We start from the raw sequence: 20419 nt of genomic DNA on the forward strand, positions 1-20419 counted from the left end.
GGATGACTTGTTATGTCGAATAAAATTCTTTGCTTTTGGTAAACGGTCTGCGTCTCCCTGATTAGGTCATGGCTGTCAGAGCCAGGTCGTGACAATCAGAGAGAAGGAAACAACCGTCGCCATCTTGTTTTTTACAACCAGTGAACAGGAAGTGACCATATCTGGACTGAGGAGGAGTGACGTAGAGACGCCGTATACGTCTAGAGAGCTGTCAATCACTGTGTAGCCCCGCCCTAAAGCATCCCCTGCTTTATGGTCTGTTTGACTCTAAATGGACCATAATGTACTAAATGAACATCATGCTGTATTGAAGAAGACTTGAAACTAGAGATTGAGACCATAAACTCATGTTTACAATGTTTACTGAGGTAATAAATCAAGAGAGAAGTAGAGTAATTTTCTCATAGACTTCTATACAACCAGAGGAGTCGCCCCCTGGTGGACACTAGAGAGAATGCAGCTTTAACACATGAAGCTTTGACTTCACTTTAAAGAATAGGTTGTTTCCTGCTTGAAATCCTTGAAAGGAGCTGCGATGGGATGTCAGACCTGCTGCAGAAACACTACCACTTTAGTCCACAGGGGACGCCAGAACCAACACTACATAAAAGCTCCTTCTAGTAGTTTTCAGTGAATTAATGCCTGTTAAAGTCTAGTCTGCCATTAGAGAGACGGGGAGCACACATCTGGGATCTAAACTCCAAAATAAATATGTATTTAAGATCTGTGAATTTGTAAAAAGGGCTCAGTGACCCTGCAGCAGGTTGCGATGGTCAGAACACAGTGAATCATGACGGTTTCTCTTCCCGCTGTGGAGAAACGAATCCGTCCAAATGGAGCTTAATGATGATGGAAGCCATTTGTTCCGTTTAATCTGTCTCGAGTGTCCACAGGGACCAGCTGCTGCTGCCTCTCTCTCTGGGTCATGTGACTCGTGTTCACACAGCCAATCACAGGGTGTCAACTGCTTGAATCTGTCTGATCATCAACAGATCCAACTACGTCTTTAGCTCCATTTCTACCAAATGAACTTCAAAAGGACGATGCTCAGAACACAACGACACTAAAGTCAAGATCAGATCTTTATGAAACATCAGAACCTGAAACAAAACCTCAACATTTCATTCAAATCCACCACAAATAAGAAAAAATTAACGTTTCACAAAAACAACTAAAATCTGAGATTCTTTGACCAATAAATAAATGTTGAATAACTTCTGTAATACTATTTTTAAATTGTTCAATAGACGGCACCACCAACGTTGATTTATCTGTCACAGAACTTCTGTACTTCAGTATCGACACTGATGGAGTTATGTTGAGAAGACGAGCAGGAATCGACACATGTTGCTGGACTTCAATAGGAAAACTTTTTCATAAGATATCATACGAACCGTTGTTTCAGAATGCGTATATATAGTATATACATATAACAACCTCAAATATTTGACTTTAAGTCAATGACAGTTTGTCCATACGTCACAGGACGTCGCCACACATCACCACACGTCACAGGACGTCGCCACACGTCACCACACGTCACCACACGTCACAGGACGTCGCCACACGTCACAGGACGTCGCCACACGTCACAGGACGTCGCCACACGTCACAGGATGTCGCCACACGTCACAGGACGTCGCCACACGTCACCGGACGTCGCCACACGTCACCGGACGTCACCATACGTCACCACACGTCACCGGACGTCGCCACACGTCACCGGACGTCACCATACGTCACCACACGTCACAGGACGTCGCCATACGTCACCGGACGTCGCCACACGTCACCACACATCACAGGACGTCGCCATACGTCACCGGACGTCGCCACACGTCACCGGACGTCACCATACGTCACCACACGTCACAGGACGTCGCCACACGTCACCGGACGTCGCCACACGTCACAGGATGTCGCCACACGTCACAGGACGTCGCCACACGTCACCGGACGTCACCATACGTCACCACACGTCACAGGACGTCGCCACACGTCACAGGACGTCGCCACAGGTCACCGGACGTCGCCACACGTCACCACACGTCACCACACGTCACAGGACGTCGCCACACGTCACAGGACGTCGCCACACGTCACAGGACGTCGCCATAGGTCACCGGACGTCGCCACACGTCACCACACGTCACAGGACGTCGCCACACGTCACAGGACGTCGCCACACGTCGCCACACGTCACAGGACGTCGCCACACGTCACCGGATGTCGCCACACGTCACCGGACGTCGCCACACGTCACCGGACGTCGCCACACGTCACCGGACGTCGCCACACGTCACCACACGTCACCACACGTCACCACACGTCACAGGACGTCGCCACACGTCACCACACGTCACAGGACGTCGCCACACGTCACAGGACGTCGCCACACGTCACAGGACGTCGCCACACGTCACAGGACGTCGCCACACGTCGCCACACGTCACAGGACGTCGCCACACGTCACAGGATGTCGCCACACGTCACAGGACGTCGCCACACGTCACCGGACGTCGCCACACGTCACCGGACGTCACCATACGTCACCACACGTCACAGGACGTCGCCACACGTCACAGGACGTCGCCACAGGTCACCGGACGTCGCCACACGTCACCACACGTCACCACACGTCACAGGACGTCGCCACACGTCACAGGACGTCGCCACACGTCACAGGACGTCGCCATAGGTCACCGGACGTCGCCACACGTCACCACACGTCACAGGACGTCGCCACACGTCACAGGACGTCGCCACACGTCGCCACACGTCACAGGACGTCGCCACACGTCACCGGATGTCGCCACACGTCACCGGACGTCGCCACACGTCACCACACGTCACCACACGTCACAGGACGTCGCCACACGTCACCACACGTCACAGGACGTCGCCACACGTCACAGGACGTCGCCACACGTCACAGGACGTCGCCACACGTCGCCACACGTCACAGGACGTCGCCACACGTCACAGGACGTCGCCACACGTCACCGGACGTCGCCACACGTCACCGGACGTCACCATACGTCACCACACGTCACCGGACGTCGCCACACGTCACCGGACGTCACCATATGTCACCACACGTCACAGGACGTCGCCACACGTCACAGGACGTCGCCACAGGTCACCGGACGTCGCCACACGTCACCACACGTCGCCACACGTCACAGGACGTCGCCACACGTCACAGGACGTCGCCACACGTCACAGGACGTCGCCATAGGTCACCGGACGTCGCCACACGTCACCACACGTCACAGGACGTCGCCACACGTCACAGGACGTCGCCACACGTCGCCACACGTCACAGGACGTCGCCACACGTCACACGACGTCGCCACACGTCACCGGACGTCGCCACACGTCACCGGACGTCGCCACACGTCACCGGACGTCGCCACACGTCACCGGACGTCGCCACACGTCACCGGACGTCGCCACACGTCACCGGACGTCGCCATACGTCACCGGACGTCGCCACACGTCACCGGACGTCACCATACGTCACCGGACGTCGCCACACGTCACCGGACGTCACCATACGTCACCACACGTCACAGGACGTCGCCATACGTCACCGGACGTCGCCACACGTCACCGGACGTCACCATACGTCACCACACGTCACAGGACGTCGCCACACGTCACCGGACGTCGCCACACGTCACCGGACGTCACCACACGTCGCCATACGTCACCACATGTCACAGGACGTCGCCATACGTCACAGGACGTCGCCATACGTCACCACATGTCACAGGACGTCACCACACGTCACAGGACGTCGCCATACGTCACCACATGTCACAGGACGTCGCCATACGTCACAGGACGTCGCCATACGTCACCACATGTCACAGGACGTCGCCACACGTCACCGGACGTCACCACACGTCACAGGACGTCGCCATACGTCACCACATGTCACAGGACGTCGCCATACGTCACAGGACGTCGCCATACGTCACCACATGTCACAGGACGTCGCCACACGTCACAGGACGTCGCCACACGTCACAGGACGTCGCCATACGTCACCACACGTCACCGGACGTCACCACACGTCACAGGACGTCGCCATACGTCACAGGACGTCGCCATACGTCACCACATGTCACAGGACGTCGCCATACGTCACAGGACGTCGCCACACGTCACCGGACGTCACCATACGTCACAGGATGTCGCCATACGTCACCACATGTCACAGGACGTCGCCACACGTCACCGGACGTCGCCACACGTCACCGGACGTCACCACACGTCACAGGATGTCGCCATACGTCACAGGACGTCGCCACACGTCGCCACACGTCACAGGACGTCGCCATACGTCACCACATGTCACCGGACGTCACCACACGTCACAGGACGTCGCCATACGTCACAGGACGTCGCCATACGTCACCACATGTCACAGGACGTCGCCACACGTCACCGGACGTCGCCACACGTCACCGGACGTCACCACACGTCACAGGACGTCGCCATACGTCACCACATGTCACAGGACGTCGCCACACGTCACCGGACGTCGCCACACGTCACCGGACGTCACCACACGTCACAGGATGTCGCCATACGTCACAGGACGTCGCCACACGTCGCCACACGTCACAGGACGTCGCCACACGTCACAGGATGTCGCCACACGTCACAGGACGTCGCCACACGTCACCGGACGTCGCCACACGTCACCGGACGTCACCATACGTCACCACACGTCACCGGACGTCGCCACACGTCACCGGACGTCGCCATACGTCACCACACGTCACAGGACGTCGCCACACGTCACAGGACGTCGCCACAGGTCACCGGACGTCGCCACACGTCACCACACGTCACCACACGTCACCACACGTCACAGGACGTCGCCACACGTCACAGGACGTCGCCACACGTCACAGGACGTCGCCATAGGTCACCGGACGTCGCCACACGTCACCACACGTCACAGGACGTCGCCACACGTCACAGGACGTCGCCACAGGACGTCGCCACACGTCACAGGATGTCGCCACACGTCACCGGACGTCGCCACACGTCACCGGACGTCGCCACACGTCACCGGACGTCGCCACACGTCACCGGACGTCACCATACGTCACCGGACGTCGCCACACGTCACCGGACGTCACCATACGTCACCACACGTCACAGGACGTCGCCATACGTCACCGGACGTCGCCACACGTCACCGGACGTCACCATACGTCACCACACGTCACCGGACGTCACCATACGTCACCACACGTCACCGGACGTCGCCACACGTCACCGGACGTCACCACACGTCACAGGACGTCGCCATACGTCACCACATGTCACAGGACGTCGCCATACGTCACAGGACGTCGCCATACGTCACCACATGTCACAGGACGTCACCACACGTCACAGGACGTCGCCATACGTCACCACATGTCACAGGACGTCGCCATACGTCACAGGACGTCGCCATACGTCACCACATGTCACAGGACGTCGCCACACGTCACCGGACGTCACCACACGTCACAGGACGTCGCCATACGTCACAGGACGTCGCCACACGTCACAGGACGTCGCCATACGTCACCACACGTCACAGGACGTCGCCATACGTCACAGGACGTCGCCATACGTCACCACACGTCACAGGACGTCGCCATACGTCACAGGACGTCGCCATACGTCACCACATGTCACAGGACGTCGCCACACGTCACCGGACGTCGCCACACGTCACAGGACGTCGCCACACGTCACAGGACGTCGCCACACGTCACAGGACGTCGCCATACGTCACCACACGTCACAGGACGTCGCCACACGTCACAGGACGTCGCCATACGTCACCACATGTCACAGGACTGTCTCCGTCCTCTACTGTCTTCAGAAGGTTGAGGTTCAAATCCCACATCTGTGTGTGTGTGTGTGTATATAAATAGCTTCAGTTCGTGAGGCGAGCATGATTGTCCTTGTTCATTAAGATTAAAGCAAGAACGCCTCAGAACAAAACCCTGTGTGTGTGTGTCACTGCGTCAGTTAAAGGTCTGTTGCATAACTAGAGGTGGATGCAGCCGCTCACACACTAAAGTCACTGCGCGCACACACACACACACACTCACTCACTCAGACACACACACACACACACACACACACACACACACACACATACATACACACACACACACACACACTCAGACACACACAGTAGTGCTTTAGCAACGAAGACTGATGAATAGGGTTCCTATACGACCGGTATCTACCGGACCGAAACGCAACGCAGATTTCGGTGATTCTTTTCGGTGCCTGAGCCGATTGAAATACTTTTACTTTACACTACTCTGATGACTCCGTCCTGGCAGCAGGTAACGAGAGCCTCGGTCCTCCGCGCCTCACTCATAGTATTATTACAACCGGGTACTTAGCGCTGCCGCTCATAACAAGCACAACATCCGGCACGCGAAAGCTTCTTCTTCTTTGAGGTGTAGTGGCGGTTGGCAAACGATGAATTGGCGCATTACCGCCACCAACTGGTCAAATAAAATAAGTCAGGAGAGGTGTCGTATTTTGCCAAATATGCTCATATTTCTGCAAAATAATTGCTGAAGTTTGAAGCTGTATGTGTATACAGAGTGTGTGTGTGTTTTGTATTTATTTATATTCATAGTATACTTTAAACAGTTCATATATTGTTCAATTTGAAGAAAAATCGGTTTAGGCACCGGTATCGTTTTAAAAGTATCGTTTTAGCACCGGTATCGGAAAAAACCCAAACAATACCCATCCCTACTGATGAAGACCGCGAGATTTGGAGGAAAGCTCCAGAAAGAGATTCAGTGTCCTTCAATTACCTAAAAGACCTTTCTCTGCAGAGACACCTCACCTTCACCCTTCACCACCTCCTCTTCCTCTCTCTTCACCTCCTCCTCCTCCTTCCTCCAGCAGCCTTCCTCCCCTCTCTCTCCTCTTCATCTCCGACCCCCCCGGACAGGTCTACCTCCCCCTCCCCCCTGTCCATAAAGTCCACACACACACACACACAGGGTCCATTAGCAGCAGTGTGTGTCAGACTGGGAGGACTGGTAGAGAGACAGTAACTTACATAAAGAGAGAGAGATGTGCATGATGGGACTTAAATAAGTAAGGAGGAGGGCTGACAAGCTGCAGGGTCAGCAGCTCACACACACACACACACACACACACACACACACACACACACACACACACACACACACACACACACACACACACACACACACACACACACACACACACACACACACACACACACACACACACACACAGGTGAGTCATGCTGAATGAATAAAACAAAGTGAACGAAGGAAACACAAGAAAGAAACAGTTCAGAGCTGGAGGCCAGGTTAGCCTAGCTTAGCATAAAGACTGGAAGCAGGGGGAAACAGCTAGCATGACAGATATGAATAATATGTTATACGTAGATAACCTTTAAATAGTTAATAATCAGCATTTATCATTCAAATAAATATCTGTTTCGTTTAGATTAGTTTTCACTGAAATAGAAAAATCTTAATAAATCAGAATTGAAGGATTGCAACTTAAATGTTTTTAGAACAGAGAAAGATACATGATGCGGTGATTACTGTATTTTTATATTTTTAAGTGTTTCATGTCTTTCTGCTGTTTTTAAAATGAACTTGAACGAGTTGAAACCAGACGTTATCAGTTATTGCTGATTTTCTTCTCGTCCTCTCAGACTCACGCCGACTCACCAATGATGTCATCTTCTTCATGGCGCCTGCAGGGAAAACGCCGACACGGCGCAGAGAAGAAGAGGAGGATTTGATCGGTGAAAGAGTGAAATAAAGGGAGAGCTCAGCGTCTGCACAGACGCAGATAAACGCTGCGTTTTGTTGTCGGATGTGTCGGATCTATTCTGGTCTCTTTCTGCAGCAGCCTGTTCCTCCAGAACAAGTGAAAACACGAATGTGTATCTTTTGTAGCTGCAGCGACTGAAGCCGAGGACTCACCTGAACGCCGTCAGACGGAAACACAAAAGAGAGAAAGAAAAAGACTCCGTGCAACAGGTGAGACGACTGTGGAGCTGCAGAGGAATCCCACAGGAACCAGGTTCTCTCCAGAAATAGAGCGACTCACATCTGACGCAATTTCACCTCATTTCACCAGACGAGGAGCAGAGAAGTACTTCTTACACCGCTCGACTTAGGGACTTTATAACGCCGATTTTTACACTAACTTTGCTTATACTGAGGGACTTAGTTACATGAACACAGTCGTGGACTCTTCTTGGACTAAAGGACAACTCAACAGGACCGGTGGTTCAGTGTGACGTCAACACGTCACAACTCTGCTCATGGTCAGTGAACCGTGTTCCCTCTAAGAAGTACTGCCACCATAATAACGCAGTACCATGTGGGGGTTAGACAGGATGTGATGTCAGCAGACAGGATGTGATGTCAGGGGACAGGATGTGATGTCAGTGGACAGGATGTGATGTCAGCAGACAGGATGTGATGTCAGGGGACAGGATGTGATGTCAGGGGACAGGATGTGATGTCAGCGGACAGGATGTGATGTCAGTGCTTGGTGGATTAAACGGAGAGAGGTTCCTGTTGAAGTCGTACCTCTGACCAGGATGGTCGTGGACTTCTTGGCGGGGTTTCCCACGTTGTTCGACGCCACGCAGCTGTAGGCGCCGCCGTCGTCCACGGTGACGGCCGGGACGGTCAGCGTGCCGCCGTTGACGACGCTCTTCTTCGGGAGCTCCTCCCCTCCGGGCCTCACCCACACCAGGGAGGGAGGAGGGTCTCCGCCCGACGGCACGCACACCAGAGTGATCGTCTCCCCCGGGTTCACCACCAGGGGGTCGTCCAGGAGGAGCTTAATGGAGGGAGGAGCTGGAGGAGGGAATCAACTTCACACTTATTATTCCTCCTTCACTTTAATTCTGTCTTCTCTTAATACTTCATATTTTATCTTCATTATATTTTTATTCATGCGTTTTATGCTTTTGTGATCCGTTTATGTTTCCATGACGTCGCAGTGATTTTCTTTAAAAAGCAACAAAATATATTAAAAAACTATAAATTTAATGAATATGTGAGTAAAAGAATGAACTTTATGTCTCTTTGTTGACTGAAAATCATCATGTGTCAATAACGAATGGAGAATAGAGTTAAACAATCTGTTTCCTTCATGTTGGATGAAATCATAAACGTAGGAAGTAAACAAAGAAAGATCTAAATCAGTAATATATAACACACAAAATACAACTTTAGTAACAACTGAAGCTGCAACTAATGATTCATTTTTAAATTATTTTCTTGAATAATTGGTGAAAAATGTCGTCTTCAAATGATCTGAAGATATGAAACGATTGACATGTTTGCTTTGAAATAAAAGATATCAATGATTAGTTTGACTCATGAATGGATTCTGAGATATGAATGATTCATAATGTTAAATCGAAGTAAAGAGTTGATGATTACGGTTCTTATTTGATTAAGTTTTCTGTGAAAAAGATATAAAATGTTTTTTGTTTCGTTGGTCAGGTGCATCATGGGACTTCTCTCAGACTAATGTTTACATTTGTCCCATTTTAAAAGAGGTTTTAAATACGTCTTCGTGTGTAAATAATCCGTCGTGCTGCAGTTTTAAAAAGCTTCCTCAGATTCAGAGTAGAGAGCCGCCTCCCTCCACCAGCTGCAGAAAAGCAGCAAACGCAGAAATAATAAGCAGGGCGATAAAAATAGCTGAGTCGACCTCCGTTAAGCTGACATCATGTAAATCCCATCAGCCACTGGGGCGAGGAGGAAGGATCTACTGTACAGGTCAGAGAGCTGCAGCGGATGATTTATTTATGATTTACATCCATCTGAACACGAGAGCAGGTTTAAAGAAATATGAAATCATAAACTGTCAGGAGCCCGTTCAAAACACAACAGAACAGTAATACAATCATGAGATGAAATCTCAAAATTCTGATTTATTTATTAAAACAATAAGATGAAAAAATATAATTATTTTGACAAAATAAATTGTTCTTTTCTTTTTATGATTTCTAAATTTGTCTATTTTTATTTATTTGACAGACTTTAAAAAATGTTTCACGTGAAATAAATGAAATGAAAATGACAGGACGGTGAAGAAAGTAAAGATATAGATAGTTATAATGAGAAATATATTAAAATGTAAACAAATTTTAGAATAACTTTATTAAATCTATAATCTAAAAACTCAAAAACGTGATGAATTTCAATAAATTCAATTTACTAATTCTGTCTTAGTCTGTGTTTGATGTAAGCAACATTTTAAATTAAATTCCTTTTAGACAGAAACCAGAAAGTACGTCTTTATGTTTTATTTAAACTTACTGTCACACAGTGAAGCAGTGAAATCTGGTCCCTGCAAGCTCTTAAATGTCAGGGTTCAGAACTAGGACGAGCATGGTCCAGGTTTGTGTGTGTGTGTGTATATATATATATATATATAAATATGACGTAGTGGGGACCTATAAACACACCTACATTGTGGGGACTCATTTCTGAAGTCTGGTCCCCACACAGTCCAACTCTAAATTTCAGGGTTCACATCCTGACTGTGGTTTAAGGTTTAAATTAGAACCGTGTGTGTGTGTGTCGGTTTGTGTGTGCGTGTTTCGGTTTGTGTGTGTGTGTGTTACCTGTCCTGTTGTTCAGACTGAAGTGGGCGCTTTTGTCTCCGATGCCACAGACGCTCCTGACGGAGGAGATGCAGGTGTAGCCGGCGTAATCCTGAGGACGAAGGTTCTTCAGCTTCAAGATCTTCGTCTCACCCTGTAACACACACACACACAGAGGTTTGTTTGACTGTACTTGTGAGGACCCTCATTAACACACTGCCTTCCCGGGACCCTGACTCCAATCTAAACCTTAATGAAACATGAACTCTTCCTCACTTTCTCCTCATCTTTCTTCTCCTCCTCCTCCTCCTCTTCACTGCTTAAATCTCTCTCATCTCCTCCTCCTTCCGCCTCACAGACAGATGAGATGAGATTAGATGACATTTAAATGGTATGCTTGTGCAAAGATGGCAGCCTGATGATGATGAGGAGGAGATAAGTTCCTCATTAGTGCCTAGGAGGAGGGGGGGCTGAAGGCTTTATCTGGGCTGATAACTGGACGCCTGATTGGCCGACTTCACTTTGCTTCAAATTAAGTCTAAACCAGAGTGTGGAGTCTCTTTCTGTAGAGGTTTATAATTCACAGGAGGAAGAAGAGGAAGATAAAGAAGAGGAGGAAGAGGAGGAGGAGGAGGACTTAAATTACAGGACGAACCGTTGAACTCCCTGACGGAGGATGAAAGTTTAAAGTTACAGAATATGAAGGAGAACAGCAGAAGTTTGTTTAGTGTTAGTTATTAAAAATAAAATAAATCTTCACATCACAGACACAAAGTTTAACTCACACAGTGTTTGCAATTAAATGTAAAAAGTAAAGTAAAACCACAAACTTCAAACTGATCATCATCATTCATCCTTCTCTCCTCACCTGAGAAGTTATTTTTATATAATTATTATTATTAAAGCATGAGAGGAATGGTGGATATCTGTAATCCTGTCGAGGTTTGGAAGTAAATCAAACTGAACTATTTTAGTCTGATGGAGCAGCTTTAATGGTTCCTGTAGATCCTCAGAGACTAAAGAGACCAAAGAGACCAAAGACACCATGAAGAGCCTCTGTCTGTCTCTGGGGGTCCGGGTACTAAAACTGGTAAACAGGTAAATAGATGTAAAAATAACTCTGGAAACAAAGACGTCCTCCTGGAGAGACATGGGCACCCTAAAGGGAGGATCCAGGAGGATCCAAGAGGATCCACATCAGATGGTGGACCTCCTTCTCTCTGTCATGACGACAGGTGAGACAGAGAGGTGAGACAGACAGGTAGGTCCAAAGATTCGTCCTCTGCAACGCCACGGTTCAGAAACCAGAGACCGCTTTTAGATTTTGGGACAAATATGTTTGAACTGACTCAAGTTTTGACATTTTTTCTTCTGCCCTCATACGGTGCTGAGGTCAATACCAGCGCTCAGGAAAGATGAACGTTAGAAAGTCAACATTTAAACATTGTAAAGGTTAAACGATGCAGAACTTTGTAATTTTAATCTAAACCGTTCAGGGACGACAGATTATCATTATAATATATATTATAATAACATTCATGTTTTATGAATGTTATTATAATATATATTATAATAAAATTCATGTTTTATTAATGTTATTATAATATATATTATAATAGCATTCATGTTTTATTAATGTGTACTGTCCCTACCAAATAAAACAATAAAACAATAAATTAAATACAATTAAATTAAATAAATAAAAATATAAAAATGAAAATGAACAATAAAACATAAATAAAATGAAAATAGAAAATATTTAATACTTTTTTATCTTAACTTGTTTTAGCATAATTCATCAACATTTTGATCAGTTGTTAATTACTAATTAAAGTTCAAGTATGACTACCACAATGTAGAAATACTCTACTACAAGTAAAAGTCCTGCATTTAGAATTTTATATACGTGCTGGTGTAGAATTATTATCAGTCAAATAAAGTATCAAAAGTACTCGTTAATACCAAAGCATCATTTCACTGCTGCAGGTGGAGCTACTTTTTTTAAATACCCAAATTGTATTGAACGATCAGCTCATATGATGATACAATATTACAGATTCAGCTTTTCATTTTTCAACAATCCCCTCCCTGCTCATAACAAGATAATGATAAATAACCTGAGCATTGTGTGTTACAGGCTAGTTAAGAAAGGTTAGAGTAGACAGGGACTTTTAACAAAACTACCTTCAAACCTCTGCCCCCTATACCAAAACCATGAGTCCAATCAACAAAATATGGGTATCATGACAAAGACTCTGCCGAATGCGCTGATGTGTTTTTTATGTTTGTGGTGTTAATAATGTGAGCTCCAGAGCAATAGACAAATGGAGCAGTTGGTTGGAGTTCATGTCGCTCTGCGGCTCTTTGAGCCAAATGTGTAAGTCTGTTGGATTCCATAGACACTTTACTGCGACCAGCACAACATTTCCAAGCTTTTTGACCAAAATGGTGTATAAAGAGTAAAAATTGTGGGAGCAATTTGTTTGTAAAAATCACAGAATATTTTCCTGCTCCGCTCCACTCTGACAGTTATTCTCTCACTCTAGCTCTTAACGAGCTGCGCAATACACACCCATTATAAAATCTGAAACAGACCCAAAATGTTCCTGAAACTTAATCTGTGACTTCATGAAAACTGTGCTAGCAATCAAAATGTCCATTTGGCTCAATAAAGTGCAGCGTTTTGTCTACGTTTTAAACTTTGAATCATGTTTCTACGTTAAAGTACGGCTCGTCAATATGGGCCCAAAGTTAAGTGTTTTTTAGCTCTCTTCACGAGAAATGTTGACCTCTTCTGACGTCCTGACCTCCTCACTACCTCCCATACGATGACCACAGACCTCATAGAAACAGAAGCTGTGTCTTCTCACCTGAGTGAAGAACGGTTCGTAGATCTCCACGCCGGCGTCTGAGCCCTGAGTCAGCGCCTCCCGTCCTCTCCTCCAGCTGTAGAGCACCGGAGGGTTGGAGGAGGCCACGCAGCGGAGAAACACTGTCCTCTCAAAGTAGAACTGCTCCTTAGACTCACCCACACTCTGGTGGACCGAGATCACCGGGTCATCCAGGTCTGAGGGGGGAGGAGGTGATAGAGAGGGGAGGAGGAGGAAGAGGAGGTGATAGAGAGGAGGGAACGTTTCGGTTTAAAACAAATCTGAAGTCTAATTTACTGGAAAGTCATTTACATTTAAAGATATAAATATTTAAAGTAGTGCTGGGCAAGTTATTATCGCATTAACGCATTAATTAATTAACACCGACAATTATATTATCACGCGTTAACGCAGTTTTTTATTTATTTATTATTATGCGACATTTTTAACACAAGAACCAGGCAGCAAGCAGTGAACAGCTGTGTTCGTGTGGCGTCACTTCCTTCTTCCCCCGGGTCCAGAACCCCTCCTACACTCCGTCACCGTCCTTCACTCTTGTCTCTCACACACACACACACACACACACACACGCACGCGATCGTGACTGTTGTGAAGTGGAGCTTCTCGTGAGGACCAAGACACGTCTTGTTTGAACAGAACACTTTACTGTCTGAACTGCAGTATTACAGTGTTACAGTGAACACAATGCACTCTTGCACCGGACATGTGGTTTTCTACGTTTCATCAACATTGTTAGCGAACACGTACCATTCTACTTCCTGTCTCTTCAAACTAAAAGCACTTCCGTTTTCATGCTCTTCACAATAAAAGTAAATCATGCAATCAAAAAATTTAAAACAGTGACAATATTAAAATACATATTGTCGAGTTTTTAAAGTGTTTTTGTTTGGAATATGTATAATAAGCATAATTTAGTTATCGCTACTGAGAATTTAACAAAATAAGTAGATGTGTTTGCAGTTTTCAAGGTGTATATTTCAAATATCATCTATTACACACATGAAGATAAAGTTATGAACTGCTACTGTGTAAAGAGAATACTGCTGTTAAAAATAACCTGATGTGTTTAAAGTGTTTGCAAACCAAATGTTATTGCCCTTTTGTTCATATAGCAGCACTTTAAAATAAAAGTGCACAATACACTACTTTTGAATTCATTATTGAACTTTGCCATAACAATGAGATTAATCACGATTAATCGCAAAAAATGCATGCGATTAATCGCCCAGCACTAATTTAAAGATATAAATATATTATTAATATATAAACTTATGAATATACATTTATAAATATATAAACATATATTATTTTTTTAATGTGACATTTAACAAAATTTAACATATGAACATATAAATATATAAATACACAAACATAATTATATACACATATAAACTTATATTACTTATATATATATATACTTATAATATATAAACATATACAGAACAATAGTTCCTCCATGTGGAAACACTGACACCAGCTTTGTCTGAATTTACAGATGTTCATATTTTATAAACAGCGTGTCAGCGCTCCTGTGGTCGGGGTAATTACTGCTTTTTAATTGGCTGGAAACACAGCGAACGGTCAGCTGAGGGCAGGCGACCAATCGGGCACGTCCGTGTTATTGAGTCCGCCCGCCAGCAGAGAGGCTAACGGTGGCTAACGTTCTTCACACAGAGCGAACACACTGAACACATCAGGACCTGAAGAGTTAAATGCTTTCTTCTGTTTCCTCCTACAGTTTCCTGTGAAAGCATCCATGCCCTGAAGGCAGCACTCAGCCATGATGCGTTCAGGTACCACTTAAATCCCTGTAATCCCAGTAAGAAACACGCTCCAGGATATTATGGCTGTTACACAACGACACGCTCACAGCTTGCAGGTATTCTTTGTTACTTTAGGAGGAAACGTTTTAGGAGACGCACAAACATGCGGGACGTCGGAGAGATAAAAAAACACCCCAAGGACGTTTCTGTACTGGGATTACTGGGATTTAGTTCATCCCAACTGGAACAACATGAAGGTGAAACATCTCATGAGCCAGCAGAGCTGCACATATGTAGGTCGACAACAATCAGACACTAACAGCCACTGGAAGTTAAACTGGGAATGAAGAATTATTTATTTATGAAGCTGCAACACTGACTTTCAGCAAGTGCGGTTCCATCTGTTCCAAGTCTCTATGCTAAGCTAACTGTTTCCAGTCTCTATGCTAAGCTAAATGTTTCCAGTCTCTATGCTAAGCTAACTGTTTCCAGTCTCTATGCTAAGCTAAATGTTTCCAGTCTCTATGCTAAGCTAACTGTTTCGCCTTGTTTACAGTCTTCGTGCTAAGTTAACTTTTTTCCTTTGTTTACAGTATGTATGCTAAGCTAACATTTCCAGTCTCTTTGCTAATATAAGCTAACTGTTTCCCACTTTTTAGTCTCTAAGCTAAGATAATTGTTTCCCCCTGTTTACAGTCTCTATGCTAAGCTAACTGTTTATCTTTGTATCCAGTCCATATACTAAGTTAACCATTTCCCCTTTTTTTCTAGTCTCTAAGCTAAGATAACTGTTCCCCCTGTTTCAAGTCTTAATGCTAAGCTAAACGAACTGTTTAACCCCGTTTCCAGTCTTTATGCTAAGCTTACTGTTCCCCCTTTTTACAGTCTTTACGCTAAGCCAAGCAAACTATTTTCCCACCCAATACTAAGCTAACTGTTTCCACCTGTTTCCAGTCTTAATGCTAAGCTAAGCTAACCACACGTGTGCATGTTTCCGTGTGTGTTCTTACAGTAGACGTCGACCCGTATGGACCGTATGGCGGGGGATCCCAGTCCGTTCTCAGCCTTGCAGTAGTAGCGCCCCCCCTGGTGGCGGCTGATGTTCGTGATCTTCAGAGTTTCGTTCAGCAGCGTTGAGTCGGTCTGACGGTCCGAAGCTCCGCCCGCCGTCTTAGTCCAACGAATCTGCACAGATGGTTTAGACTGGTTTGGACTGGTTGATATTGACCAGTTTAGACCAGTTGACACTGGTTTAGATTGACCAGTTTAGACCAGTTGACACTGGTTTAGATTGACCAGTTTAGACTAGTTGTCACTGGTTTAGGTAAGAGATAATACCAGACGACCGTGTGCGTGTGTGTTTGTGTTCAGTTAGAAGTCTGAATGGATGCCAGCCTGCAGATTAACTCTGTATGTGGTTCACATTTGTCCTCATTCAGCATCTGTTGGTCACATTTCCATCATCTCCTTTATCATCATCATCATCAGTCTATGTTGTCCTTTTTGCATTTAACTACTGATTTTTCACTAAAATCAGAGACATAAAATATTGACATAAAAGTGTATATATACACTTTGTGTGTTTTATGTGAATCTGACCTGATAAACAAACACATTCTACCTACATCAGCATATTTTACACCCTGATTCTTTCAGTTCCACCTGCTCCATCACCTCCCCTCTCTCTCGCTTGGTACTCACACTGGTTGATATTGACCAGTTTAGACTGGTTGACACTGGTTTAGATTGACCAGTTTAGACTGGTTGATATTGACCAGTTTAGACTAGTTGACACTGGTTTAGATTGACCAGTTTAGACTGGTTGTCACTGGTTGATATTGACCAGTTTAGACTGGTTGTCACTGGTTGATATTGACCAGTTTAGACCGGTTGACACTGGTTTAGATTGACCAGTTTAGACTGGTTGTCACTGGTTGATATTGACCAGTTTAGACTGGTTGACACTGGTTTAGATTGACCAGTTTAGACTGGTTGTCACTGGTTGATATTGACCAGTTTAGACTGGTTGACACTGGTTTAGATTGACCAGTTTAGACTGGTTGTCACTGGTTGATATTGACCAGTTTAGACTGGTTGATACTGGTTTAGATTAACCATCAGTCACTTTCCAACTCCATTAGTCTTTACCACATTTGATTTAGTTTATTTGTATTTACCTTCTCAAACTACATTTGGTTTTTCTTATTTTATTGTTATATTTCATCATGTTTAGCTGCATCTGTATATTCCTGTTTTTACTTTAAACTTACAGGTTTGAGTCTGAGGACTTAAACTAACCAAAATAAATCCATCAAATCTTCAACATTCATTCAGACTTCAGAGCAGCCTTCACACTCATGATGATGCTGTTTATTAAGTTAAAGGGAAAGTTCTCCTCCTGAGTTCTCTCTGGTAAACAGTGTATATGTCTCGGGCTTTTACTGTGAAAGGTAAGAAGGAAGGAGTGATCTGCGCTTCCTTTGTCAAAGTTTAAAGGACTAATCCATTTTTGTCTTCTTGGTTTAGACTACACAGCCTCCATGTTGTTCATTCTAATACGTCTGCTCCTCACAACCTGATTGGTCGACGCCATTAATCGCAGAGAGAAAACTCAGAAAACTCAAATAATTATGTTTTTTTTTCACAGTGTAATATTTTCATTCTGTGTGAAAGTTTTCATGATGTTATAATGTATCACATGAAATAAAAACATGTGACGCGCCACTATTAATTTCTCCTCCATTGTTTCTGATTCAGCAACGGCAGGACGTCGCTGATGACAGGGGGAGCAACTCAATGCTGATAGGCTATCGCGCCGGGGCGTAACGCAAATATTTCGCAGAATTGAAAAATTTCAACTCGCACCTCGGGGCGCTTTGGCGTTTGACGCGGATTCGCGTCCATCGCGCCGCGCCATCGCAGATTCGCGCCGCGACAGTCTCATCGCGTCTGTGCATAGACTTTGTATGTAATCTACTCGCGCGAATAATTCGCGACGCGTTTGGTGTGAACGCAGCATGAGCGGAACAGAGGAGGGATGAAGAGGAGGAAGAGGATGAAATAAAAATGCAGAGGAAGCTGAGCTCTGCAGTGAGGCAGAGTGTGTGTGTGTGTGTGTGTGTGTGTGTGAGAGAGTGTGTGTCAGTGTGTGAGTGTGTGTGTGCAGATTCAGACTGTGAGCCAGCAGCCGATCTATTTATAGCCTCAACAGACTGACAGCAAGGAGACCACAGAAGAAGAAATAAGAGCGATGATGATGATGATGCTTGTGGTAATGGTGATGAAGGTGTTGATTATGATGGTGACGATGGCAGCGGCCGGGTCCGGGGATAGCTGCGGCTCTGAGGCGGCGGCGGCTGGAGTTGGCCGAACCGCTGACCGGACACAGGGAGCTGGAGTCGGTCGGACCGCCGACCGGAGAGGGCAGCGACTGGAACTGGAGCCCGCTGCGGCCCAGCGGGAACGGGAGTCTGACCTTTCCTCTGCCCCTGTCTCCTTCGAGGGTTGAGCAGGCAGTCCATCAGTTCACGTTTCTCCTTCTGGACACTCGGAGGCCCTCCAAAGGCCAGGCGGGTTCCCGCTAACTGTTCATATCACTCATGGAGACAGCGCTCCAAACGGTGGTCTGCTGAGTCCATTTCAGGCCAGATCATTTTGTCACGGGGTGTGGTGGAGGACTCAAATGCAGGCCAGACAGAGTAGTGTGAAGCAGGTATTTAATGAAATGAAATCAACACAGGAAATTTACAGGACACAACAGGGGATCCACGGACAAGACAGGAGATGAGGGAGTAAATCTAGCAGAATGAGGCAGGTCAGGCAGACGGGAAACCCGGGAACAAGACGAGCCAAACGGGCGGGTAGACATGAAAATGATGCCACACACACGCACCCAATGGGAGTGGGTGCGTGTGTGTGACTGGGTTTAAATAGTGATGCAGCAGAGTGAGCAGGTGAGAGTAATGAGCTGACGAGGTGGGTGTGACTGGTAGGTGCGCTGAATAAACTGATTCGATGAGAGATGGAAAAAACTGGATAATGGAAGCAGATTACCTGCAGGTTACCTGTGGCCCCAGTGTTCCCAGTATGTGGTTACCTGTGGCCCCAGTGTTCCCAGTATGAGGTTACCTGTGGCCCCAGTGTTCCCAGTATGAGGTTACCTGTGGCCCCAGTGTTCCCAGTATGAGGTTACCTGTGGCCCCAGTGTTCCCAGTATGTGGTTACCTGTGGCCCCAGTGTTCCCAGTATGTGGTTACCTGTGGCCCCAGTGTTCCCAGTATGTGGTTACCTGTGGTCGGGGGTGTCCCGTCACCAGACACTGCAGCTCCAGAGTCTCCCCCTCCCTGATGGTGTAGACTCTCTCGCTGTAGCGCTCCTCCTCCACGTTACAGGTGTGACCAGAGTGCACGATACGCACTGTAGGGGGCGCTGTGGAGACCAGGACACACAGGGGTTAGTGAGCACAGCTTCATCTTCATCACAGCGGTTAGTGAGCACAGCTTCATCTTCATCACAGCTTCACCTTCATCACAGCCTCATCTTCATCACTGATTCATCTTCATCACTGATTCATCTTCATCACACCTTCATCTTCATCACAGCTTCACCTTCATCACACCATCACCTTCATCACACCTTCTACAGTCTTCATGACCTGTGTGGGTTCTACAGTCTCTGTACTTCCTGGTTCATGATCTGTGTGGGTTCTACAGTCTCTGTACTTCCTGGTTCATGATCTGTGTGTGGGGTTCTACAGTCTCTGTACTTGCTGGTTCATGACCTGTGTGTGGGGTTCTACAGTCTCTGTACTTCCTGGTTCATGACCTGTGTGGGTTCTACAGTCTCTGTACTTACTGGTTCATGACCTGTGTGGGTTCTACAGTCTCTGTACTTCCTGGTTCATGACCTGTGTGGGTTCTACAGTCTCTGTACTTACTTGTTCATGACCTGTGTGGGTTCTACAGTCTCTGTACTTCCTGGTTCATGATCTGTGTGTGGGGTTCTACAGTCTCTGTACTTCCTGGTTCATGATCTGTGTGGGTTCTACAGTCTCTGTACTTCCTGGTTCATGATCTGTGTGTGGGGTTCTACAGTCTCTG

At 46.7% G+C, this 20419-nt stretch overlaps 1 protein-coding gene across 1 annotated transcript in view; it reads right to left on the reverse strand.

The window, feature by feature from the left end:
- mdga2a (MAM domain containing glycosylphosphatidylinositol anchor 2a) overlaps positions 1–20419 on the reverse strand; it is a 73580-nt gene that overhangs the window by 45869 nt on the left and 7292 nt on the right. The window contains exons 2-6 of the mRNA XM_076107260.1: positions 19609–19748; positions 16331–16505; positions 13537–13733; positions 10688–10820; positions 8631–8903 (exon numbers count right to left, since the gene is read on the reverse strand). Of these exons, the coding sequence (XP_075963375.1) occupies positions 8631–8903; positions 10688–10820; positions 13537–13733; positions 16331–16505; positions 19609–19748 (918 nt within the window). The remainder of the gene's footprint in view (positions 1–8630; positions 8904–10687; positions 10821–13536; positions 13734–16330; positions 16506–19608; positions 19749–20419) is intronic.

Source organism: Anarhichas minor, unplaced genomic scaffold, assembly GCF_050575085.1.
Source record: "Anarhichas minor isolate MPS153535 unplaced genomic scaffold, ASM5057508v1 ptg000038l, whole genome shotgun sequence".
NCBI classification, from domain to species: domain Eukaryota; kingdom Metazoa; phylum Chordata; class Actinopteri; order Perciformes; family Anarhichadidae; genus Anarhichas; species Anarhichas minor.